At 48.1% G+C, this 25,763-nt stretch overlaps 1 protein-coding gene across 1 annotated transcript in view; it reads left to right on the top strand.

Moving 5' to 3' along the window:
• Positions 1-25,763, top strand: part of LOC140387803 (semaphorin-3E-like) — a 401,767-nt gene that overhangs the window by 117,136 nt on the left and 258,868 nt on the right. Inside the window, exons 3-4 of the mRNA XM_072470936.1 lie at positions 8,330-8,392; positions 13,385-13,504. Coding sequence (XP_072327037.1) covers positions 8,330-8,392; positions 13,385-13,504 — 183 coding nt within the window. The remainder of the gene's footprint in view (positions 1-8,329; positions 8,393-13,384; positions 13,505-25,763) is intronic.

The following is a 25,763-nucleotide window of genomic DNA, read 5'->3' as shown; positions in this document are numbered from 1 at the left end:
ACTGGAAACGCTATAGTTCGAGTACTTTAGATGGGTCCGGTTTTGTCCAATGCGTGCAGGAGGGTTTCCTGACACAGTATGCAGATAGGCCAACGAGAGGCGAGGCCATATTGGATTTGGTACTGGGTAATGAACCAGGACAGGTGTTAGATTTGGAGGTAGGTGAGCACTTTGGTGATAGTGACCACAATTCGATTACGTTGACTTTAGTGATGGAAAGGGAGAGGTATATACCGCAGGGCAAGAGTTATATCCGGGGGAAAGGCAATTATGATGCGATGCGGCAAGACTTAGGATACATCGGATGGAGAGGAAAACTGCAGGGGATGGGCACAATGGAAATGTGGAGCTTGTTCAAGGAACAGCTACTGCGTGCCCTTGATAAGGATGTACCTGTCAGGCAGGGAGGAAGTGGTCGAGTGAGGGAACTGTGGTTCACGAAAGCAGTCGAAACACTTGTCAAGAGGAAGAAGGAGACGTATGTAAAGATGAGACATGAATGTTCAGTTAGGGCGCTCGAGAGTTACAAGTTAGCTAGGAAGGACCTAAAGAGAGAGCTAAGAAGAGCCAGGAGGGGTCATGAGAAGTCTTTGGCAGGTAGGATCAAGGATAACCCTAAAGCTTTCTATAGATATGTCAGGAAGGTGGTTCATTTTGGAAGGAATAACAGGAAGACAGAGTACTGGGCTAATGGTAAGATTCTTGGCAGTGTGGATGAGCAGAGCGATCTCGGTGTCCATGTACATAGATCCCTGAAAGTTGCCACCCAGGTTGAGAGGGTTGTTAAGAAGGCGTACGGTGTGTTAGCTTTGATTGGTAGAGGGATTGGGTTTAGGAGCCATGAGGTCATGTTGCAGCTATACAACACTCTGGTGCGGCCGCATTTGGAGTATTGCGTGCAATTCTGGTCGCCGCATTATAGGAAGGATGTGGAAGCATTGGAAAGGGTGCAGAGGAGATTTACCAGAATGTTGCCTGGTATGGAGGGAAGATCTTATGAGGAAAGGCTGAGGTTCTTGAGGCTGTTTTCGTTGGAGAGAAGAAGGTTAAGAGGTGACTTAATTGAGGCATACAAGATGATCAGAGGATTGGATAGGGTGGACAGTGAGAGCCTTTTTCCTCGGATGGTGATGTCTAGCAAGAGGGGACATACCTTTAAATTGAGGGGAGATAGATATAGGACAGATGTCAGAGGTAGGTTCTTTACTCAGAGAGTAGTAATGGCATGGAATGCCCTGCCTGCAACAGTAGTGGACTCGCCAACACTAAGGGCATTCAAATGGTCATTGGATAGACATATGGACAATAAGGGAATAGTGTAGATGGGCTTTAGAGTGGTTTCACAGGTCGGCGCAACATCGAGGGCCGAAGGGCCTGTACTGCGCTGTAATGTTCTATGTTCTATCTCCGAAACTCCCTCTTCATTTGTTCCACCACCCGAGTCAAATTTAACTTATGCAACCTGCCCCAGTCTCGTGCCACCTGTCTCCCCAAGTACCGGAAACTTTCCTGCACCAGCCTAAATGGCAGCTCCTTCAGTCTATTCTCCTGGCCCCTTGCCTGCACCACAAACATCTCACTCTTGGCCATATTTAATTTGTACCCTGAAAACCGGCCGAACTTCCTCAATGTTTCCAGGATATGGTCCATCCCGGCCAGTGGGTCCGACACGTACAGGAGCAGGTTGTCCGCATAGAGAGAGACCCTATGTTCCACACCCCCCCAGTTATTCCCTTCCACCCCTTCGCAGCTCTCAACGCCATCGCCAACGGCTCTCTGGCCAGCGCGAACAGCAACGGGGAGAGTGGGCACCCCTGTCTGGTCCCACGGTGTAGTCTGAAATAATCTGACATTATCCTGTTAATCCTAACGCTAGCTTTTGGGGCCTGGTACAATAGTCTGACCCAATTAACCAGTCCCTCCCCGAACCCAAACCATCCAAGCACCTCCCACAAATAGCCCCACTCCACCCGGTCGAAGGCCTTCTCAGCGTCCATTGCCACCACTACCTCCACCTCCTTGCCCGTCGGGGGCATCATGATCACATTAAGCAATCTTCTCAAGTTAGCTGTCAGCTGCCTGCCTTTCACAACCCCTGTCTGATCGTCCCCAATCACCTCTGGTATGCAGTCCTCAATTCTAATCGCCAGGACCTTGGCCAGGAGCTTGGCATCCACATTGATCAGGGAGATTGGCCTGTATGACCCGCAGGATTCCGGGTCCTTGTCCCGCTTCAGTATCAGCGAGATGGTGGCTTGCAACATCGTCGGTGGCAGGGTCCCTCTGTCCCTTGCCTCATTAAAAACCCTTGTCAGGACCGGTCCCACTATCTCCGAGAACTTCTTGTAAAACTCTACTGGGTATCCATCCGGTCCCAGGGCTTTCCTTGACTGCATGGCCTTTAGGCCCCCCAATACCTCCTCCGCTCTAATCGGGGCCCCCAGCCCGTCCACTAGTCCCCTGCCTACTTTTGGGAAGGTTAGTCCATCCAGGAACCTTTTCATCTCCTCCGGCTCTTCCGGGGGTTCTGAAGTGTACAGCTTACTATAGAAGTCCCGAAATACCTTATTCAGTCCTGCCAGGTCCTCCCCTCTGCTCCCCTCCCCATCAACCACTCTACTTATTTCCCTGGCCGCCTCCCTCTTCCTGAGTTACTGCGCCAGCAATCTACTGGCTTTCTCCCCATGCTCATACACCACTCCCCTCGCCTTCCTAAGTTGTTCCACGGCCCTACCCGTGGATAGCACCCCCAGTTCAGCCTGCAATCTCCGTCTCTCCCTGAGTAGGTCCTCCCCCGGGGACCCGCATGTTCCTCGTCTATCGGGTGAATTCTCGTCGGCTGTCTGGCTCTCCATGGGTCCATGTGGAAGACCTGGCTGATCCAGCCCCCTCCTTAGCCTAGTCTGGTCAGACACTTCCAGATGTGTCGCCTGCAACATAATTATGTCCGCCTTCAGAGCCCGCAAGTGCGCGAACACACGTGCCCTTTTAACTGGCCCATTTAGTCCCCCGACATTCCAGGTGATCAGCCTGATTGGGGGCCCCAACGGCCCCCCCCCCTCCCCCCCCGCCCCCGCCCCCCCCCCTCCCCCCCGCCCCTCCTCCCCCCCGCCCCTACCTCCACCCCCCCCCCCCCCCCCCCCGGGGTCAGCCATAACCTGTCTTGGGCCCGCCCCCGGCCCATGCGCCGTGCCATTCCTGCCTCGCCTCTTGGCTGCCTCCACCCCCGACCTCCTTTCCATTACCTCCTTCAGCTCCCCCCCATGTCAGCAAAATAACTCCCCCCCCCCCCCCCCCCAGCAACATCCCCCGATAACCCCACCCCTGCCATTCACTGGCTGTATTCTCCCCCCCCCCACCTGACTCCCTTGACTAGCCAATCGGCTAGCCCGGTGACTCATCGCTCCGGCGCCCCCTTGTCTCACTTCCATTGTTTCCCCGACCTCATCTCCCCACTCCCCAGCACACCATCCCCCACTCCGGCCCACTGGTGCAATCTCACTAAGATGGGAAAGATCAAACGATGTAAACATCAAACAGCACCGCGAGGCTGCTCCGGGTACAACACAGTTCCAGCTGTGTACACAGAAAAGTGTTAACACACGTCCCTTTCTGAACACCAAAAAATATATACATATATAACCCTGCAATAACCCAGGACCCGTACATCCCCCATCCGAAACAAACATAAAAACCATAGACATAAATGAAACAAAAGCCCCCAACCAACATCTTTAATCCCCATTGCGGACCAGCCACCCTTTTGTTACAATACCGGCTCCAGCGCCTCAGAGACCCAACAACAGGTACCCACCACAAACAGGGGAAAAAAAAGGAGAGAAAAAAACAACAGAAAAAAGGAAAAAGACCATTCGAAGGGGGGGGGGGGGGGGGGGGGGGGTTGGGGGGGGGGGCCCACTAAAAATACATCACAAGGCACCTTTAACGCAGTAAACAGTCGACCTGCAGTCCAAGCACAGTACGCGTCCCTTCAACCAGTAATTCTCGGACCCTAGCTTGCGTCCGTGGGTCCTTTTTTCGAAGCCAGCCCCTGATCCCTCACAAAGTCCATTGCTTCTTCGGGCTCGGAGAAGTAGTGGTGTTGGCCCTGATGCGTAACTCAAAGACGGGCTGGGAAGAGCAGACCAAACGTCCCGTGCTTTTTGAACAACACCTCCTTAACTTGTTTAAAGGCTGCTCGCCGCCTGGCCACCTCCTGGTAAATGCGAAGGACACTGTTATTCCACGGGGTGCTCTTAGCGCTCTCTGCCCACTGCAGCACCCGCTCCTTCTCCACAAACCTGTGGAACCTGATCACCATCGGACGGGGGGGCCTCCCCGGACGCACCTGTCTCGCCTGTACTCTGTGTGCCCCCCTCCAGCTCCGGCGGTCACGGACAGGCTTCAGCCCCCCATCAGCTGCATTAACAGGTCCACCACGAATGCTGTGGCATCAGCTCCCTCCGCCCCCTCCGGGAGGCCGATGATCCTCAGATTTTGTCTACGGGCTCTATTTTCCAGCTCCTCTACTCTGTCCAGCAATCTTCTCTGTCTCTCATTCAACCCGCGACTTCTAGCGCAGCAATCGTCTGCGCGTCCGCCTGCTCCTCCACCGCCTCCCCTAGCTCCTTAACTTTCTCGTCCTGGGCACCCAGTCTCTGGTTCAGCTGATCCACTGCCTTCTGAAGTGGGTCCAAGTTATCCCGCTTCAACGATTCAAAACTGCTCTTTATCACCTGCAGCATGTTTTCCAGCACCTGCTGGATCGCCGGGTCCGAGGTCCGCCATCTCTGCTCCCGGGTCAGCTTCCCCTGCACCTTGTCTTTGTCCCTTCCTCTCCCGTTTGCGCTGCTTTTCTGCTCTCCCGCAGGTTCCATGCAGCTCTGCCCATTCCTCAGCACCTCCGTGGCCGTCTTTCCAGCGCTCCGCAGTCCCGCAAAACCGGGGAGCCAGGTCCTCAAATCCCGCCGGAGCGAGAGCCCCCGAATGTGCGGCTCACTCACTCATTGCCACCGGAAGTCAAATCCAGCCCCACTTGAGCAGGAGTCACCACACAAGTGAAATTAGATACTATTTTAAAACACCCGAGGTCCTTTGCTGAGCCAATAAACTGCAGCCACCCAGTTTGTAACTTTAACATAAGTAACCTTTTATTATGTACAGTAATATAATTAAACTGACAGAAAAATCTAACTGACTATCTGATACTCCTTCCTCCCCCCAACCCTTTCTGACTACCCTTATTCTCTACACATACACACACACACACACACACACACAGACAAACAATACAGAGGGGAAAGGGTGGTTGATAGGTCAGGAAATATTTATAAAATAAAAGGATAAAGGATCTTTGATGCACTGGTAAGATTTCTAGTTAATGTCTTTCTGAGGTTCAGCTTTTGTTTGGGTACTTCTTCCTTCTAGGCTTGGGATGGTTTTCTCCAGGAAAGTTGACTATTTCTCTGTAGATTCTGGATCATTTCAAGTTTACAGCAAAGATGTGCCAGGCACGGACTGGTTTTACAATACAGGAGTTCTTTCATTGAGAGAGACAGAGAGATTGTTCCTTCTCCTTCCAATGCCCAATCACTTCTGCCAACTCTCTCAGAAAGTATTAAGTGGGAACCAATCACTGACTGTTGTCAGGCAGAACGCTATCCCTGGCCAACCCACCGGTTGCTAGACAACCAATCGGACACACTTCCTCCAAAAGTTTTACTTGGTGCCAATGAGTTTTTTTCTCCTCTCGAAAACACGAAGCTTGAGAACTCAATGTTCTGACAAACTGGCTGCTTCCTCTCCTTCAAGACACATTCCGAATAAGGGCCCACGGACCAAAAATAATCTTAAAAAATGGGAACAAAGGAAAAAAACAGGAACTTTTGTTACAATTTGCTTTCTTAGATAATGAGACCAGATGAGGGGGTGGCACGGTGGCACAGTGGCTAGCACTGCTGCCTCACGGTGCCAGGGACCAAGGTTCAATTCCGGCCTCGGGTCACTGTCTGTGCGGAGTCTGCACATTCTCCCCTTGTCTGCGTGGGTTTCCTCCGGGAGCTCCGGTTTCCTTCCACAGTCCAAAGACGTGCTTGTTAGGTGGATTGGCCATGATAAATTGCCCCATAGTGTCCAAAAGGTTATGTGGGGTTACTGGGTTACGGGGTTAGGTTTGGGCGGAGCCTAGGTAGGGTGCTCTTTCCAAGGGTCGGTGCAGACTAGATGGGCTGAATGCACTATAGATATTCTATGATTTTATGAAAACTGTGCATAATATCCCAGGTGTGGTCTCACTCGGGCCCTGTCCAGCTGCAGTAAGACATCCCTGCTCCTGTACTCAAGTCCTCTTGCAATGAAGGTCAAATTTTCCTTCCTAACTGCTTGTTGTACCTGCATGTTTGATTTCAGTGACTGGGGCACTGGGACATCCAGGTCTCTTTGTTCATCAACATTTCCCAATCTATCACCATTTAAACAATACTCTGCCATTCCGTTTCGCTGTCCAAAGTGATAGCTTCACACTTATCCACGTTACTGTCACTGATTACTCCTCAAGATGGATTGAAGTTAACAGATTACACAGAATGAAGGAGGAAGCACTCATTCAGTTTACTAAAGAGAATTTACGTAACACTTTGCTGCAGAAGGCTGTGGAGGCTAATTCACTGAGTGCCTTGAAGACAGAGATGGATCGGTTCTTGATTAATAAGAGGATCAGGGGTTATGGGGAGAAGGCTGGAGAATGGGGATGAGAAAATATCAGCCATGATTGAATGGTGGAGGAGATTCGATGGGCCGAGTGGCCTAATTCTGCTCCTATGTCTTATTATCTTACATAATATTCTCGCCATTGTGGTGTTGGACAATGGGCTGCAATTTGTCAATTAATTATTCAAAATTTGGTGAAAGAATACATATTAATTCAGGTAACTATCTCCCCCCCGAAATCCTCAGGCAAATGGAGAAGCGAAGAGAGATGTGAGAACCATCAAGGACTTGATGAAGAAGAATGAAAATTTTAATTTAGTTTCCCTGAGTTAGAGAACCTTACCGCTAAAAACTGAATTTTCATCATCAGAGATGTTAATGGGAAGGAGACTGAAAACACAACTTGAAGATCAGCAACAGGAACTAAAACCGATTATTACATTGAACACCCCAAGGGTGGAACAGCTGAGAAAAATAAATAAATCAGCTTGAAACATGAACTGAAGACAGAACACAGGACTTATCAGTGCTGAAGCTTGGGAGGCACATGGCAAAACATGAGGGAGTTTGAATAAAGATGCCAGGGGAGGAAGTGAAGGGAGGAATGGAGCAGGCACTGCTTTCTAGACCTGGGAGAAGGGGTAACAGGTCTGGGGGAGGGGCAACAGGTCTGCGGGAGAGGGGATAGGTCTGGGGGAGAGGGGATAGGTCTGGGGGAGGATGAAACAGGTTTGGGGGAGAGGGGATAGATCTGGGGGAGGGGCAACATATCTGGGGAGAGGGACCAGGTCTGGGGGAGGGGGGACAGCTCTGGGGGAGGGGGAACAGGTCTGGGGGAAGGACGGACAGGTCTGGGGGAGAGGGAACAGGTCTGGGGGAGGGGGGACAGGTCTGGGGGAGAGGGAACAGGTCTGGGGGAGGGGGGACAGGTCTGGGGGAGAGGGAACAGGTCTGGGGGTGGGAGAACAGGTCTGGGGGAGGGGGAATAAGTCTGGGCGAGGGGACTTGTCCGGCGAGGGCTGGGAGCATGGGGGAGAGGGGTGGTGGAATATTCCTGCTCTTCCTGGATCACAGATTTCCTGTCAAGATTAAATGTAAATGCTCCAGTTGACCTTTTCCAGCCACTCAACCGGAGGAGGTGTGGCACCATCCAGATTCTCTGAGATTTGATGTTAACATTGGGATTGTGGCCTCGGTTTAATCATGGGACCAGGACCATCCTTGTTAAATTGTCTCCTTTCTGCCTGGAGGAGCAGCTCTCCCACAACCAGCTCAGAATGCCCTCCGGCATCTCAATCTCCTCCCATCCTCAAAGCACCTGTAGAGTTACCGAGAGGCATGCAGGCCCAAATCAGCCCTTCCGTTTTAACACAGTGAGGAATGTCGGCTTGGTGGCGACCCCAGCAGGAACCTGTGCACAGCTCCATTTACAACTTTACATGAAAAGGATAAGAGATCCGAGGTTAGGGGATCTTCCTTGGCCTCCGAGCTTGCACTGATCAGCCAATTGGATGATAGCGTTTGGAGTGGATCAGCTTTCTCTGCCCCAGAGATAATCATGTGTTTGAAGTTATCTTTCAGCTAATTGTGTGTTTTCAGTTATTCTCTTTTTTAATTTCAGGTTTATTGGCCAGGTACAACAAGTCAAACTGAAGGATGTAGAATGAAAGGCAGAGACTCAATGGTATGTTCCAATAATCTGAGTGATTCTACCAAATACATTTATTGCACAAAAACAAATCAATATTAAAAATGTGCAAAAAACTAAACAATTTGATCAATGAGACGCGTCAATTACCTCCCAAAATATGGAGAAGTTAGTTCGACCAATAAGGACACAAATTATCATAATCTTTGTTTTAATGTTCTCTGTTATCAATAGAAGATGTTTTTTATTTGTGGGGAAATGAAGAATCAGAGAAGTTATGAAGTGATGAAACATTTCACTCTGGATTCCAATCTGTAATTGTTCATCAAACATTAATCCTGTGAGATCAGGGGCGTCATTCTCCGACCCCCCGCCGGGTCGGAGAATGGCCGTTGGCGCCGTGAATCCCGCCCCCGCCGAAGTCTCCGGTACCGGAGATTGGGCGGGGGCGGGAATTGAGCCGCGCCGGTTGGCGGGACCCCCCGCTCAATTCTCCGGCCCGGATGGGCCGAAGTCCCGCCCAGAAATTGCCTGTCCCGCCGCCGTAAATCAAAGCTGGTATTTACCGGCGGGACCAGGCGGCGTGGGCGGGCTCCGGGTTCCTGGGGGGGGGGGCGGGGCGATCTGACCCCGGGGGGTGCCCCCACGGTGGCCTGGCCCGCGATCGAAGCCCACCGATCCGCGGGCGGGCCTGTGCCGTGGGGGCACTCTTTCCCTTCCGCCTCCGCCACGGCCTCCACCATGGCGGAGGCGGAAGAGACTCTCCCCACTGCGCATGCATGCAAAACTGTCAGCGGCTGCTGACGCTCCCGTGCATGCGCCGCATTTCCGCGCCAGCTGGCGGGGCACCAAACGCCATTTCCGCCAGCTGGCGGGGCGGAAATCCCTCCGGCGCCGGCCTAGCCCCTCAATGTTGGGGCTCGGCCCCCAAAGGTGCTAAGCATTCCGCACCTTTGGGCCGGCGCGATGCCCGTCTGATTGGCGCCGTTTTTGGCGCCAGTCAGCGGACATCGCGCCGTTGGGGGAGAATTTTGCCCCAGGTACCAGATGCCAGGGCTGTGGTGTCAATGAGATCACTTTCAGGTTGATCCACAAATAACTTGCACAGGCAAATGCTGAAAATGTAACTGTTGGAACTGTCTATCGGGATAGATTGGGAGTGTGCGGCAGGGTAGCACTGTGGTTAGCACTGTTGCTTCACAGTGCCAGTGTCCAGCTTGGGACACTGTCTGTGCGGAGTCTGCACATTTCTCCCTGTGTCTGCGTGGGTTTCCTCCGGGTGCTCCAGTTTCCTCACACAAGTCCCGAAAGATTTGCTGTTAGATGAATTGGACATTGGAAATTCTCCCTCAGTGTACACGAACAGGCGCCGGAATGACTCGAGGATTTTCACCGTAACTTCATTGCAGTCTTAATGTAAGCCTACTTGTGACAATAAAGATTATTATTATTAAGAATGGGACTTATTGCACTCTGAGCTATATGATGTGGGCTACATGATGTGGCCTGTGAGTTCTGCTACTTGCTTATGGAGAAAGGAAGGTGGAAAAGTGTGGTGATTGCCCATTTTAAGGGCAACACACAAAGTGTGGTGATTACCAATCAGAACTCAGAGTGGGGAAGGATCCCAGGGGAGGAGCTCTCTTTGGCAAGAGGCATTCCAGAACTATCTACAGACATGCTGCTGTTCTTTTATATCCTTGTAAATAAATCCTTTATTGCTCACGAATGAAGTCTCTGAAAGTGCATCATTATATCTGGCGACGAGGATGAATTATCCTGACACTGCCTCTGTGAGCATCCTGCTTTCATCAAAGTCTGAGAAAGAAACATTCTACTCACCAGAAAGCCTCTCTTTGTGTGAATAGACCTATTTGAGATATTGCCAGATTCTGAATATTGTGGCATCAGAAAACATGGGCAGTTACAATATGGGTGAGCAATGAAGAGAAGACAGCAAGAACAGTGAACAAAAACCAGAAAAATACCTGTACTTACATTGTAGGATAGGTGGTGATCCCAGGAGGCTCAATGCATGAAGGAAGCTGAAAGACAGGAACAAAGAAAAACCTGTAAAATTAGCCAGCAGAGTCAGAAGAAACTTAGGGTAAACAAAATAAATAAATTTACCCTATTGTGCAAGAGCTGCGGCTTTAAGTTTAAAAAAATGAATTTAAGTTGAACTAAGAAAAGAATTGCTGCTGTACAGGGAAACTGAAGCACTTCGCTTTATTCTTTGTTTAAACGGCCAATGGTTGAAGGGATGAGACGGTCCCTATAACAAAGCGTTGCTGCAAAGTTAAAAAAGAGAAATGCACAGAAAGCAGTGCTTTTTGTTTAAATGTCCTGAAATGAACTGCAGCGACGTCTCCCAAAGCACGGGAAAATCAAAAAGCTAAAGCTAATTGAGAGGCTCCTGATGTCAGGATCAGAGGAGAGCTTGTGTGGGGTAGGTGGCAGCAATCACTGCACTGATCAACTTCAAACAAAAGAAAAGTTCTCAAGCTTTTAAAAAGTTAACAAGTTTGAAAAAATAATGGCCCAAATCAGACCATGAGTGCACGGATCTCCAAGTACAAGATAAATAGAAAAAATGCAGCATGTCAAAAAAACACCAAAGGGAAAGAAACGGGCTCTTCAAACGGCCAGAAGAAAAGAAAACTCCAGAGATCACTGAAATGGCCTTCCTTTAGTAAAAAGAGACATTTTAGAAATTCAAAGAAAAGCAGCCAGGTTCGCGGCAAAACACCAAAGGCACTGGAAAAAAAAATCAGGGAGAGAGAAAACCGACAACTGCTCACAGCTGAGTGAAATTCAATAGTGACAGGCTTAACACAACAATACACTTAAAAAAGTAATACATTTAAAGGGAAAACATATTCAAAGCAGCAATCATAGAAGAAACAAATGGAGATGGACAGAAAAATGAGAGAAGACTCCGCAACAAAGATCGCAAAGAGGAGGCAATAGAAGACCCCAGAAAGAGGGCAAAAGAGGACCCCAGATAGGCAATGAAATTCACCAAAACATTACCAAAAGACAGGAAACAGATGACCCCCAGAAGCGGGTGGGGGGGGGGGGGCACCAAATGGCCAAATGAAGGGCAAGGAGAGAAACACAGAATGGAAATAAGTCAACAATTCACCAGAGACAGACTTGACCAACAGTGAAGCCAAAAGGGTTAAGACAAGTGAAAATGATGGTTCAATCTGTGACATGTACACACCCTCAGACAAACGCAGAAATTAAAGAGTTCAAAAAAACTAGGAATTATTAAACATAAAGAGGAATCAGGAAAAAGAATTAAAGCGCGAGAGAAGATATTAAAACAACAAGATGACATGACTGACAGCAGACTTGGAGAGAACAAATTGCAAAAATTTAGAAAATGAAATTAAAAAATAAATGAATGCGACAATAAGCTGAACTCCATGAAAAAGCAACTGGAAAATAAGAACAAGTCCAGTGAAGAATTAAATCAGGAGAATAAGAACTTGAAGGAAGAAGCTTTGAAAAATTAACAGAAGAGGGGCAAACAGTGAAATTTGTGCAGAATTCAGAGCAAGAACAAAAGTTAGGTGTCAGAACAAGATTGCGAAAATGGTCACGCGAATGGAAAGAAAACACAAGAAACAATATGGTAAAATGGTCAATGAAAAAGATTCTGAATTGGAATGCTGGGGAGAGAAGACACTTCAGTAGCAGAAACAGAGAACCACGCCCATTCCTTCACAAGTGATAGAATGAGATTAGGGAAGAACTGTCCAAGATTAAGACTGTGTTGTATTGTGATGGGAAGTAAAAACTGTGTTTTATTTTCTGAAGTGAGGAATGTTTTTGAAAAACGAAGGGGATGTGATGATATGTGCCTGTGTGCAATGTGATGTAAGTGCTTGGCAGAGCAAAGGGTAATGTGGGGCTGGAGAATGACACCATCCACAGCACACCTGCAAGAAACGGCTCCAGGCAAGACCATACTTAGAATTGTACAGTTAAAGCTGACCAATAAAAACATGTTCATGATGAAATACACAAGGCTCAAGATCTCATCAATGAATCATCACCACTGCAAAGAAAAAAAAAGTATGATGCACATAATATGGAACTTCGGTCGTGGAACAAGTTGGATGCCGAGAATGATTGTCTCTAAGGCCAGACCCCTGTCATTCCAGGTGAGCATGGAGGGTCGGATCGTTCGTAAACCTGTGGACCACTTGAGGAGTAGAGAGATGCTCCAGTGGTCAGAGTTTCCGTCAAGAAATGTTTTTGAACCCGTGAACACAGAAGTACCTGATCGACCTGTTCCAGACGAAGCTGATCTCCACGTGGAAGCAAATACTAATGAATTGCCTGTGTCAGAAGAGGTACTGTTATTGCAGTTCCTGTCACTGTCAATCCTGTGGAAGCATCTCAGACAACAGAATTACTTAGCTCAACAAGAAATAGAAAACCCCCTCAAAGATTCGATTTATAATAATCCAAATCATGTAGATAATGTTTAGTTTGAATTTAGGACCGAGTAAATTAGTTACTGAAGATTGTTCAAAGGAATTAAAGGGTGTGCTGACTGTCCCTTTGAGGACAACACAGCAGAGTAAGGGTCACCTGGCCTGGGTGACCAATTGAGGCCCAGAGAGGGGAATCACCCCAGAGGGAGTTCTCTGAAGCAAGAGACTTTCCCGAACTAGCTGCAAACACATTGCTTCTCTTGTAGATTCTTGTAAATAAATTCTTTGTGTTCACTAATGAATTAAAGATGGCTTAAAGATGAAGTTTTGCAATTTAAGAATTTATTTGGTTTGAAGCCGAGTTTTTAAAATTGATCTGTGCTCCCCAAAGTATCAGGTTAATGAGATGAAATTTTAAAGCCCAGAGATACTATCTAGAAATTATTGAAATAGTGTAAATTAGTGAACAAATCATTTTCTTTGCTAATTATTCTCTATTTTAACTAGTAAATGTTGGTAATTTTATTTAATATGTGGGATTCCTACAATTGTTTATATCACTCGATTTCTTTTGTCACAGTCGGAATGTGCCAATTTTATCCGTGTTCTTCATTCGTACAATCGGTCTCACCTCCTGGCCTGTGGAACAGGAGCCTTTGATCCGGGCTGTGCCTTTATCAGAGTGGGTCGCTCACCAGAGGTATGAAAATATTTTGCAATAACATAGTAAATGTGTGAGAAAATGGTGCACTGTGTAGCGTGATGTTACAGATTTACACTTAAAACAACTAAACTACTCAAATATCCAGTTCTAGGCTGAACAATGCTCTGACACTGTGCTGTGGGATGTCATTCACAGTAGCTAAACAAAAAATAGCTTAAAAATGTTCAGAGTTTGTAGGCAATATTTTTGATGGAAATTACAGAGCAAACTAATTATTGTAATACCATATCAGTAGTAAAATCACAATCTCAGGAAGAAATATGTTGAACCAGCAGATTAGAATGTTGGAATTGAATTTTCAGGTGGAGCACCTGTGGAGTGAGGAATTTCAGAGAATGATTTAAATCTTTGCACTTTGTTAATTACAACATATTTTCAGAATTTGTCTGTTTACGTGTTGATATTGAAATAGATTGCAAAGAAATTATCAAAGAAATTGATTTGTAGATACATTGATGTTACTTTAAACCTGGAATAAAATTATCCAAAACTTACATCACAGAAGTGTGACGATATTGTATCTTCAGACTTGCTGCACTATCCATCGTGACAGAGTTTGTGAAGTTAACGGGCTCCTGGCTGGTCAAACAATTGGGTGATTCTGAAAACTCCCAACCCAATAACAATCCCTCTTCTTCTTCCTTCTTGCATCCACAAAACCTTCTGAATTTTGTTGCTATTTCCTACTCTGAGGATCCAGACATCATTAATGATAATAAAGAATTTTTCTGGAATTAGGCAGAAGTTCTCCGTATTTAATCAATCGCAAAGCACTGAGAGTTCATAACTCCAAAGATTAACGGTCCTGGAATATGCAGGGTCTTTTCTGATTGACAGCATGCAGAAATTGGAGTCCCCTAGGGGTCTCTGCTGGGGTCTCAACAGTTTGCAGCGCAGTAGAACAGTGGTTAGCACAGTTGCTTCACAGCTCCAGGGTCCCAGGTTAGATTCCCCGCCGGGTCACTGTCTGTGCGGAGTCTGCACGTTCTCCCCGTGTCTGCGTGGGTTTCCTCCGGGTGCTCCGGTTTCCTCCCACAGTCCAAAGATGTGAAGGTCGGCTGGATTGGCCGTGATAAATTGCCCTTCGTGTCCAAAATGGTTAGGTGGGGTCACTGGGTTACGGGGTTAGGGTGGAGGTGTGGGATTGGGTAGGGTGCTCTTTCCAAGGGCCAGTACAGACTCGATTGGCTGAATGGCCTCCTTCTGCACTGTAAATTCAATGATTCTATGATATCAGTGACTTCGATAAGGGGAGTGAAGTACAGAAACAATCCGGTGCTACAATAAACAAAGGAATTTATTTCAAATAGCCGATTGGCAGGGCAGAATTTGAGAAATGCTGAAAAAGAGGCTTGCCGTCAAAGCTTTTGGCTTTGCACTCATCAGGGCAGATACAAGCTAAAGGAACAACACTTTATACTGTTTGAGAAAAGCGGTGCTAATTGATGGGACAAGTTGGCTGATTGGTTGAGATGTTGCCATGGTGAAGACGACTTGGAGCTATTGTCCCCCTGCTTTTGTTAATCCAAAAAAAGGTGCAATTTCTGCAGCTATTCCGTTTTACTGCAGAGGACAGGATTCCCACAGATGAAGATTTGTAGCTCCTCACAGACATAAATAAGCTGCTTTGGGAGTCCGACTGATACGAATAAACAAACATTCAAAATAGAATCATGGAATTCCTGCAGTGCAGAAGGAGGCCATTCGGCCTATCGAGTCTGCACCTTCCCTATGATAGTGTACCCTACAGAGGCCCACTCCCCTTCCTCATCCGCGTAACCCCATCTTTACTGCACATCTTTGGACTGTGAGAGGAAACTGGAGCACCCGGAGGAAACCCACGCGGACACGAGGAGAAACCGCAAACTCCGCACAGACAGTGACTCGAGGCCGGAATCGAACCTGGGCCCCTGGTGCTGAAGCAGCAGTGCTAACCACTGAGTGACCATCCTGCCCCGGAAATAGGAGCAGAAGTAGGCCATTCGACCCCTCGAGTCTGCTCCACCATTCAATAAAATTATGGCTGATCTGTTTGCGTTTCAAATTCCACATTCCCCTTTCCCCCAAATAATCTCTGCCAAGAGTCCATCTACCTCCACCTGAGAACTATTTACTGATCCCGCCTCCATTCCTTTCGCATCTGAGATGTCTTCAAGCTTTATAACTCTGTACAACTGTTCTCATGTTTCTAGTCGTAATAAATGAACCCACAACGTGTTTACCAAATCCTTGATCAATAATTGATACCTTGCAGCATGTACAGTAAATAAGCTCAAGTTATTACATCATTATGATCATACAGAAGGTTGCCATTGGAATTGATGAGATTAAATGCATTTAACTTTGCGAGATGGGCCCACATTCCAGACTGCTGCACCTCAGAAGTGGGTATACGTACTGAGTACCAAATGTTCTAAATCAGATGGGCTCTATTTTGCCAGCTGACTCCATTATATGCCAGAGGCATCACAGGCTTAAGTTTTATTGGAGTAGAATATGTCAGCAGACCTGCCTCTCCCCCCTAACAAAGGATGGGAATGATTGAGAAACATTATTTCCCACTACTCAAGGAAACACAGTCAGGAATGAGGTGCCAGCCCAACATAAAATTCTGCCACTCCGTATATACCCCTACTAACGCCTGTCCTACCCAATAATTCCCCAGCTACACTGGACTTGAGTGTCATTGTATTTCCATGGAATTTGCAAACACTGTTTCCCAAAATGTGCCGACAGCAGCAAGTTTAAGTGCCACGAAACACAGTCAAAATAGTTAGCCAAGTAATTTTTACTATATTACTCTTCATGTTAAAATATTTTACAAATGGTGTGAAAATCATCAGCCACTCCTGTAGGGGTAACTTTATTATATACGATCAAAGCAGCGGGAACTCACATTTCTAATATATTGTTATGATCCTGTTCAGGACTATTAATGTTGAAAGAAAGAATCCAAACAGGGATTAACTGATAAACCAACACCACAGGGTTTCATGTTTCAAAGCAAAAAGAAATGTTATTGTATGCAAAGAAAAATTAAATAATACAAGCACTATTAACTTAACACTATAACTTACAAAGACTTTTGCTAGGAATTCAATTATACTTCTTACTTCCCCAAGAGTTCACTTATATTGTCAATGCTTTGAAGGTTCATCCACTTGTTCTGCAAACACCCAAAAGGTATGCCACAGCCCTCTGGAATTTAATGGAATTCTTCTTAGTATTCCAGTTATTCCTCAAAGTACAAATTTCATGGGGATCCTTCCATTAACGTTTGCCTAAGAAATCCTCCAATTTTCTTTAAAGACCACCTGGCTGTGGGCTCTGCAGCTCCATGTCCTGGTTTTGGACATGCATACTCTATTTTCTCACAGTATGCTCCCACAGCTTTTAAGGCAGAGGTAGATTCTTATTCGGCAAAGGAATCAAAGATTATTGGGGGTAGATGTAGAACTCGAAACCTAAACAGATCAGCTATCATCTTATTGAATGGTGGAGCAGACTCGAGGGGCCGAATGGCCTACTTCTGTTCCCATTTCATATGTTTGGATGTAGAATTACCAGGGTAGAGAAAGTGGAAGCCTTTTGTTATCAGGGACTTTCAGGCAGTTTTTACTCAATTAAATGTTGTTGTCCAATCAGTGAATAATGAATTTGGAAAAGCTTTTACAAACTGTACTTAGAGCCACATCTTAATGAGTATGCAACAGGTGGGTGAGAACATTGACAATATAAATATAAAGCTTTGTGTTGCCCTGTAGCATTACAGTAATTGAAAATCCAAAGTATGGCAATAAGAATTCAATCAGTTTGACTGATGAAGCATTGGAAATGTAATTTCTATGATTTATTGAAGCCATTACACATTTATCTCCCTTCCCCCAAATACCATGCGAAGAATTTATAAGACTAGCTGTAATATTCTCTATGTGAGGAAAGAGAATGCATTTACAGTTCTGTAGCATTTAAATTATAACTGCAAACAATCTAACCATGATATTTTTAATGTTTCATTATTGAGATTAGCTTTTGAATGATTCTCACATTGTGATAACTTTGTTCTTAGTGTCAAAGGTCAGTGTGGACCCATCAATGGACAAAAGGAAAGATTTATATACATTTTCAAAACTTTGTGTGTGAAACATCTAAACGTGTGTTTAACTCATGACAATGTTGGGAGAAGCTGCGTTTAGTTACTCTGTGGCTTATTTTATTAAACAAATTGCCCATCTGGCGAAGGTATTCTTTAAGTAGAACCAGACATCTAAAGATCCAGACTCCTTGGCCAGGATTCTTCAATACGGCGGCTAAGTGTTGACACCGACGTAAACACTGGAGTGTTTCATGGCCAATGTCAATGGGCCTCTTGGCTCAGCGAGTCCATGGCCCGCTGGAGTGCGCCGCGCAGCTCCTGCTGCCGATACGTGGCCCTGCACTGCCGGCCGTGGGTCCACGCATGCGCGTGGCAGCCGCTTCCGCGCCGACCCCGTGCAACATGGCGGACCCACACAGTGGGCCGGCGCGGAAGAAGGTAGGCCCCCCCAGATCGCACACGCCTACCAATCAGTGGCCCTACGATCGCGGACCTGGTCACCTTAGAGGCCCCCCTCAGAGATTGATCCCCCCCGTCCCCCACCAGGACCACCACAGCAGCCGCGACGCCAAGCTCCTGCCGGGTGGAACCGTACGTGAACCACGCCGGCGGGAACACGGCCGTTGACCTCTTTCACCGGCCCCCGACCGGCGCTGCGTCGACCGCGCGCGCACGACTGCCGCCGATTCTCCAGTCGCCGTAGGTCCGCATCCCGGCGTCGGACCCGATCGCGGGGCTGACACCCCATTCACCGCTCCTGCGCCGAGCACAGAGGCCGAGAGAATCCCGGCCCAAGTCACTCACTCAGTACCTGGGGCAGTGGCAAGTTTCAATGTGACCATCACCATCTTCTCCCTGAAACTTGAGGAAGAGGCACAGCTGATAAAAGAACTCAGCGCAAATCATGGATTTCGTATAACAGAAAAAGCTGGAAACTCAACAGATGGAAGATTCACTGGTTGGCAAAAAATAAAAAGTCTGCAGAAATGGGACTTTTCTGATTGTCAGGACGCGACAGTTGAAGCCCCGCAGGGTCTCACCTTTTTATAATTTACATCAATGACTTAGATAATAATCTTTATCATCACAAGTAGGCTTACATTAACACCACAATGAAGTTACTGTGAAAATCCCCTAGTCGCCACATTCCGGCGCCTGTTCGGATACACTGAGGGAGAATTCAGAATGTCCAATTCACCTAACAGCACGTCTTTCGGGACTTGTGGGAGGAAACCGGAGCACCCGGAGGAAACCCATGCAGACACGGGGAGAACATGCAGACTCCACACAGACAGTGACCCAAGCCTGGAATTGAACTAAGGTCCCAGGAGCTGTGAAGCAACAGTGCTAACCACTGTGCTACTGTGCCGCCCACAGTGAGCGGAATGAAGACATGGGAGCTAAATTTGAAGATGATACAAAGATAGGTCGGAAAGTATGTTATGGAGAGCACGTAAGGAGGTTGCAGGTGGACATGTGTAGGTTGAGTAAGTGGCGGAAATCTGGTAGATTGAGTATAAGTGAGAAAATGTGAAGATGTTCACTTTGGCAGGAAGACTAAAAAAGCAGAGTATTATTGAAACCGAGAATGGCGGCAGAATGCGGAGGTGCAGAGGAATCATGGACGCGATTTTCCGAGTCTGCGGCGGATTGGAGAATCGCCGGGGTCACGGGAAATTCCCACCACACCCTTCCAACGCTGGGCCGCTGGTTCTCCGGTCGCCGGAGAATCACCGCCAATCGCGCCCGCGCAGTCACCACGGCGCCGGTCGGGGGCCGCTGAAATATGCCTCTGCGGTGATTCTTGGCAGGCGAAGGGCCGAACTCCCATCGAGTTCTGCCGAGTCCTGTCGGTGTGGTTCTAACCTGGGAACATCTGGCGGGAGCTCGGACCCGCGGTCGCTGTGGACGTTCTGGTGAGGGGGCGGTGGGATCTGAATCCGGGGGGGGGGGCCTCCAAGTGGTCCAGGCCCGCGATCGGGGGCTTCCGATCGTCAGGTAGCCGCGATCTGGAGGGGGCCTACCTCCCTCCGCGCGGTCCGCTGTAAAGTCCCCGAAATGTTGTTCCGCACCGGCGTGGAGATGGCAGCCACGCGCATGCGCCACGGCAGAGAAGGCTGTTCAGGGCCACCAGAGCAGTGTGCAGCTCTCCGGCACTGTGCTAGCCCCCTGAACAGCGGTGAATTGCTCGACCAGGAGGCCCATTGATGCTGGCGTACCGTGGTGTACACCGGCGTCAACACTTGCCCGGGATTTCGGAGAATCCCGGCCCGTATGTTCATAAGATATAGGAGCACAATTAGGCCATTCGGCCCATTGAGTCTGCTCCTGGCCTGAACTCCACTGTCCTGCCCATTCTCCATAAATCTTCAACCCATTTCCAATTAAAAATCTGTCTAACTCCTCTTTAAAGTTACTCACAGTCCCAGCATCCACCGCACTCTGGGGTAGTGAACTCCACATTTGGGAGAAGTAGTTTCTCCTCATCTCTGATATAAATTTGCTCCTTCTTATCCTCAGACTATGTATGACCTCTCGTTCTCGAGGTGTTCAAGTGCATGTCACAAAAAGGTCAGTGTGCAGGTACAGCATGTAAATAAGCAGGCTAATGGAATGCTATCCTTTATTATGAGAGGAATTGAACAAAAGGATGTTGGGCTAGATTCTCCGTTCCTGCGTCTGAGTGCTGATGCCAACGGAGGATCCGTGGAGCTCCACGTACGGAAACATCGGCTACACACCCGCACCAATTCCGATGCCGGTGGGGGGCTGGCACCGGCGCCCCACTAATACCTGCGGAACGCGGAAAACACGGTGGGAAAATCACCGTGTCCATGCTGCACACACGCGGGGCTGACAAGCTGCAGCCACGGGTACACCGACACTCCCCCGATCGCGCCGGAAAAGATGGCAGCGATTGTGCTGGCCCGCATACCCGTTCACCCGACCCCAAATTTCCACCTCCTGACCATCCCCAATACTCCCAGCATCCCTGACAGAAACCCCCCAGACTTTCGGCCAAGTATGGTGGTGCTGAACACTGTCCGTGTTCTGAGAGCGAGAGTGTGTGAGAGAGATTTCTACTGCATGGGATTCGGAAGCCAGGGAGATTTTCTGGGTCCCGGGTAGGATGGGGAGGGAGCAGCGCCTTACCGTGTCTGGGTGTATGAAGCTGTCCGTGCTCCCGGAGTCGAAAAGGCAGGTCGTCTCGTGACGTTGATTCTGACGGTCATTGTGGACGTCGCGAAGTGCTGCGGCCGGGGCTGGTCGAGTGTGACGGAGTCGAGTGCCAGAAGGCAGTCGGTGGGCCAGTCGGAGGTAGGACCGGCCAGCGTACGGTCAGGCGTGCTGGGCTCCTGGGAGGCAGCGGAGCGGTCCCAAGGTGGTGGCCCCCGTGGGTCGCACATGGCGGGTGAGGTGCAAGATGGCATCCAAGATGACGCCCCCCCATGGGTCGCACGTGTTGGCCGAAATTAAAGGTGGCGGCGCCCATGGGTCGCACATGGCGGGTGGCACGGCAGCTGGGGGTGACCCCGACAGGCAGCAGGCAGCCATGAGGAATTAGGGGGGGGTCGGGCCTGGCAGACTTTTGCGAAGTGGCCCTTCTACCCACAGCCATTACAGGTCACGTTCCATGCCGGGCAGCGTTGTCGGGGGTGATTATTCTGGCCACAGAAGTAGCACTTCGGGCCTCCGGCATTGGCGGACCGGTGCGCGATGCAGGCTTGCGTTGCACCCAGGCCGGTTGATGGCTGCGCCCACGACCCTCGAGGGTGCCGTGCATTCGGAGGTGTAGGCCCCCATGTTCTAGGAGGCCACCTCCAGTGAGTTGGAGAGTTGTACTGTCTCTGGAAGGCTGAGTGGCCCCCTTCTAATAATTGCTGGCGGATATAGTTCGAGTGCATGCCCGCGACATAGGCGTCCCTGATCAGCATTCCGCGTGCTGGGTAGCCGATATTGCCTGGCAGTCACAGTTCCGACAGAGGATGCGCAAGGCACGCAGCAATTCTGTGAGTGATTCCCCAGGGCGTTGGCATCTCGTGGCGAGGAGGTGCCTGGCATATACTTGGTTGACGGATTTCACATAATGCCCTTTTAGCAGCGTTATTGCCTCCGCGTACGATGGGGCGTCCCTGATGAGGTTAAAGACTCTTGGACTCACCCGTGCGTGGTGTCCTGCTTCTTCTGGAGGTCTGTGAAGTCTTCGTTGAAGGACGTGAGGTAGGCCTCGAAGCAGCTTAGCCAGTGTTCAAAAGTCTCTGTAGTGTCGGCTGCTTGTGGGTCCAGTTCCAGGCGATCAGGCTTGAGTGAGGAGTTCATCTTGAGTGAAGAGTCCATCTTTAGAAGTTTAGTGTGTTAAATTGATACACCATCAATAATACACGATGAGAGATAAATGTAACTGAGGCTTTAATACACTAAACAGCAAGCCTCCTGCCTCTGGACCTGAACTGGGTCTGGAGGCGGAGACTTGCCACCTTTATTCAGAAGCCCCGAGGGAAGGAGCCACAGGCGGAGCCAACCTGCACAAGCCCAGGCATGTATGATACAGCACAATGCATATAACACAGTAACGTGGTTTACCACAGCACTGGAGACATTTCAGAGGAGGTTTACTAGATTGACAAGTGGAATTAAAAGATTATGAGGAAAGGTTAGATCAACTGAACTTGTTCCCACTGGAGTTTCAAGGAGTTCGGGGTGAGTTGTTTGAATTATATAAGATCCTGAATGACCTTGGCAAGGTGGACGTGGAAAGTATGTTTCCTCTTGTGGGTCAGTCCAGGACGAGAGCACTGATGCAATTAGGTAATCACATTTTTAGGACGGAGATGAGGAGAATTTCTTTCTCCCAGAAGGTTGCGACTTTGGAACTCTCTGCCTCAGAAGGCGGTTGAAGCGGGGTCGCTGAATATTTTTTGGGTGGGAAGTAGATGAATTCTTGTGAGGTAACAATAGGGTTGTTGTGGTGGGTGATTTTAACTTTCCCTATATTGACTGGGACACACTTATTAGAGGCATGGATGGAGCACAATGTGTAAGGAGCATCCAGGAGGGTTTCTTACATTAATACATGGAAACATAGGAGCAGGAGGAGGCCTTTTGGCCCTTCGAGCCTGCTCCGCCATTCATCACCATCGTGGCTGATCATCCAACTCAATAGCCTAATCCTACTTTCTCCCCATAACCTTTGATCCCATTCTCCCCAAGTGCTCTATCCAGCCGCCTCTTGAATATATTCAAAGTTTTAGCATCAACTACTTCCTGTGGTAATGAATTCCACAGACTCATCACTTTTTGTGTGAAGAAGTGTCTCCTTATCTCTGTCCGAAATGGTTTACCCTGAATCCTCAGACTGTGACCCCTGGTTCTAGACACACCCATCATTGGTAACATCTTCCCTGCATCTACCCTGTCTCGCCCTGTTAGAATTTTATAAGTCTCTATGAGACCCCCCTCATTCTTCTGAATTCCAGCGAGAACAATCCCAACCTAGTCAATCTCTCCTCATATGACAGTCCCGCCATCCCTGGAATCAGTCTGGTAAACCTTCGCTGCACTCCCTCGAGAGCAAGAACATCCTTCCTCAGAGAAGGAGACCAAAACTGCACACAATACTCCAGGTGTGGCCTCATCAAGGCCCTGTACAATTGCAGCAACACATCCCTGCTCCTGTACTCGAAACCTCTCACAATGAAGGCCAACATACCATTAGCCTTCTTTACCGCCTGCTGCACCTGCATGCTTACCTTCAGCGACTGGTGCACAAGGACACCCAGGTCCCGCTGCACACTCCCCTCTCCCAATTTACAACCATTCAGGTAGTAGTCTACCTTCCTGTTTTTGCTTCAAAAGTGAATAACCTCACACTTATCCAAATTATACTGCATCTGCCATTGATTTGCCTGCTCACCCAACCTGTCCAGATCTTGCTGTAGGATCTCTGCATCCTCATCACAATTCACCCTCCCACCTAATTTGGTATCATCTGCAAACTTTGAGATGTTACATTTTGTTTCCTCATCCAAATCATCAATAGATATTATGAATAGCTCGGGTCCCAGCACCGATCCCTGTGGTACCCCACTGGTTACTGCCTGCCAATTTGAAAAGGACCCATTAATCCCTACTCTTTGTTTCCTCTCTGCCAACCAGTTTTCTATCCACCATAATACATTTACCCCAATCCCATGCCCTTTAATTTCACATAATAATCTCTTATGCGGGACTCTGTCAAACGCTTCTGAAAGTCCAAGTATACCAATCAACTGGCTCCCCCTTGTCAACTGTACTGGTTACATCTTCAAATAATTCCACCAGATTTGATAAGCATGATTTTCCCTTCATAAATCCATGCTAACTCTGACTGATCCTGCCACTGCTATCTAAATGTTCCACTATAAAGTCCTTGTTAATGGATTCAAGCATTTTCCCCACTACCGATGTTAGGCTTACTGGTCTATAATTCCCTGCTTTCTCTCTACCTCCCTTTTTGAATATCAGAGTGACGTGAGCTACCCTCCATTCTGCAGAGTCTATAGAATCCCGGAAGATGACCACCGATGCATCCACTATTTCCAGAGCCACCTCCTTAAGCTCTCTGGGATGCAGATTATCAGGCCCAGGGGATTTATCCATCTTCAATCCCATCAATTTTCCCAGCACCATTTTTCTACTAATGTTGATCTCCCTCAGTTCTTCCCTCTCACTAAACCTTTCATTCTCCAACATTTCTGGGCTCTGATTGGTGTCCTCTTTTGTGAAGACAGAACCAAAGTATGTATTTAATTGCTCAGCCATTTCTTTGTCCCTTATTATGCATTCCCCTGTTTCTGTCTGTAGGGGGCCTACATTTCTCTTTACCAATTTCTATCTCTTCACATATCTACAGAAACTCTTACTGTCAGTCTTTATGTTCCCTACAAGCTTTCATTCGTCATACTGTACTTTCCCCTTCTTAATCAATCACTTTGTCTTTCTTCGATGAATTCTGAACTGCTCCCAATCCTCAGACCTATTATTTTTCTTGGCCAATCTGTATGCTTCTTCTTTGGATCGGATACTATTTCTAGTTTCCTTTGTAAGCCATGGATTGGCCCTCTTACCCCCTTTGCTTTTGTGCCAGACAGGAATGAACAGTTGCTGTAGATCCCCCATGCGTTCCTTGAACTTTCGCCATTGCCTATCCACTTTAAGTAACTCTCCCTAATCTATCAAGGCCAACTCATGCCTCATATCTTCATAGTTCTCTTTATTAAGATTCAGCACCCTAGTCTCCGAATCAACTACTTCACTCTGCATCTTGAGAAAATATTCTATCATGTTATGGTCGCTCATCCCCAAGGGGTCTCGTACAGCCAGATTGGCAACAATTCCCTTCTCATTACACAGTACCCAGTTTAAGATGGCCTGCTCTCTTGGTGGTTCCTCCACATATTGGTCAAGTAAACCATCTTGAAACAATATGTAAATAGCCCAACTCGGGAAGGGGCCATATCAGACCTGGTGCTGGGGAATGAGCCTGGCCAGGTGATCGAAATTTCAGTAGGAGATCATTTCGGGAACAGTGATCATAATTCTGTAAGTTTTAAGCTGCTTATGGAAAAGGACAAGAGTGGGCCTCAGGTGAAGGTGTGAGACTGGGGGAAGGCTAATTACAACAGCATCAGGCCGGATCTGGAGGGTGTTGACTGGGCGAGGCTGTTTGAGGGAAAATCAACATACGGCATGTGGGAGGCTTTCAAATGTCATTTGATTAGAATTCAGGACCGGCATGTACCTGTGAGGATGAAAGATAAGGGTGGCAAGTATCGGGAACCCTGGATAACGAGGGATATTATGAATCTTGTCAAAAAGGAAAAGGAAGCATTCGCAAGGTCTAAAAGGCTTAGGACAGATGAAGCCCTTGAAGAATACAAAGCAAGTAGGAAGGAACTTAAGGTAGGAGTAGGAAGGCTAAAAGGGGTCATGAAATGTCATTGCCAAACAGGATTAAGGAAAATCCTAAGGTGTTTTATACATATGTAAAGAGCAAGAGGGTAGCCAGAGAAAGGGTTGGTCCATTCAAGGATATTGGAGGGAATCTATGTCTGGAACCAAAGGAAATGGGAGAGATTCTAAATGAATACTTTGCCTCAG

This window comes from Scyliorhinus torazame, chromosome 13, assembly GCF_047496885.1.
Source record: "Scyliorhinus torazame isolate Kashiwa2021f chromosome 13, sScyTor2.1, whole genome shotgun sequence".
NCBI lineage: Eukaryota > Metazoa > Chordata > Chondrichthyes > Carcharhiniformes > Scyliorhinidae > Scyliorhinus > Scyliorhinus torazame.
The sequence above is the reverse complement of the archived record's forward strand: the minus strand, read 5'-3'. Positions and strand labels throughout refer to the sequence as shown.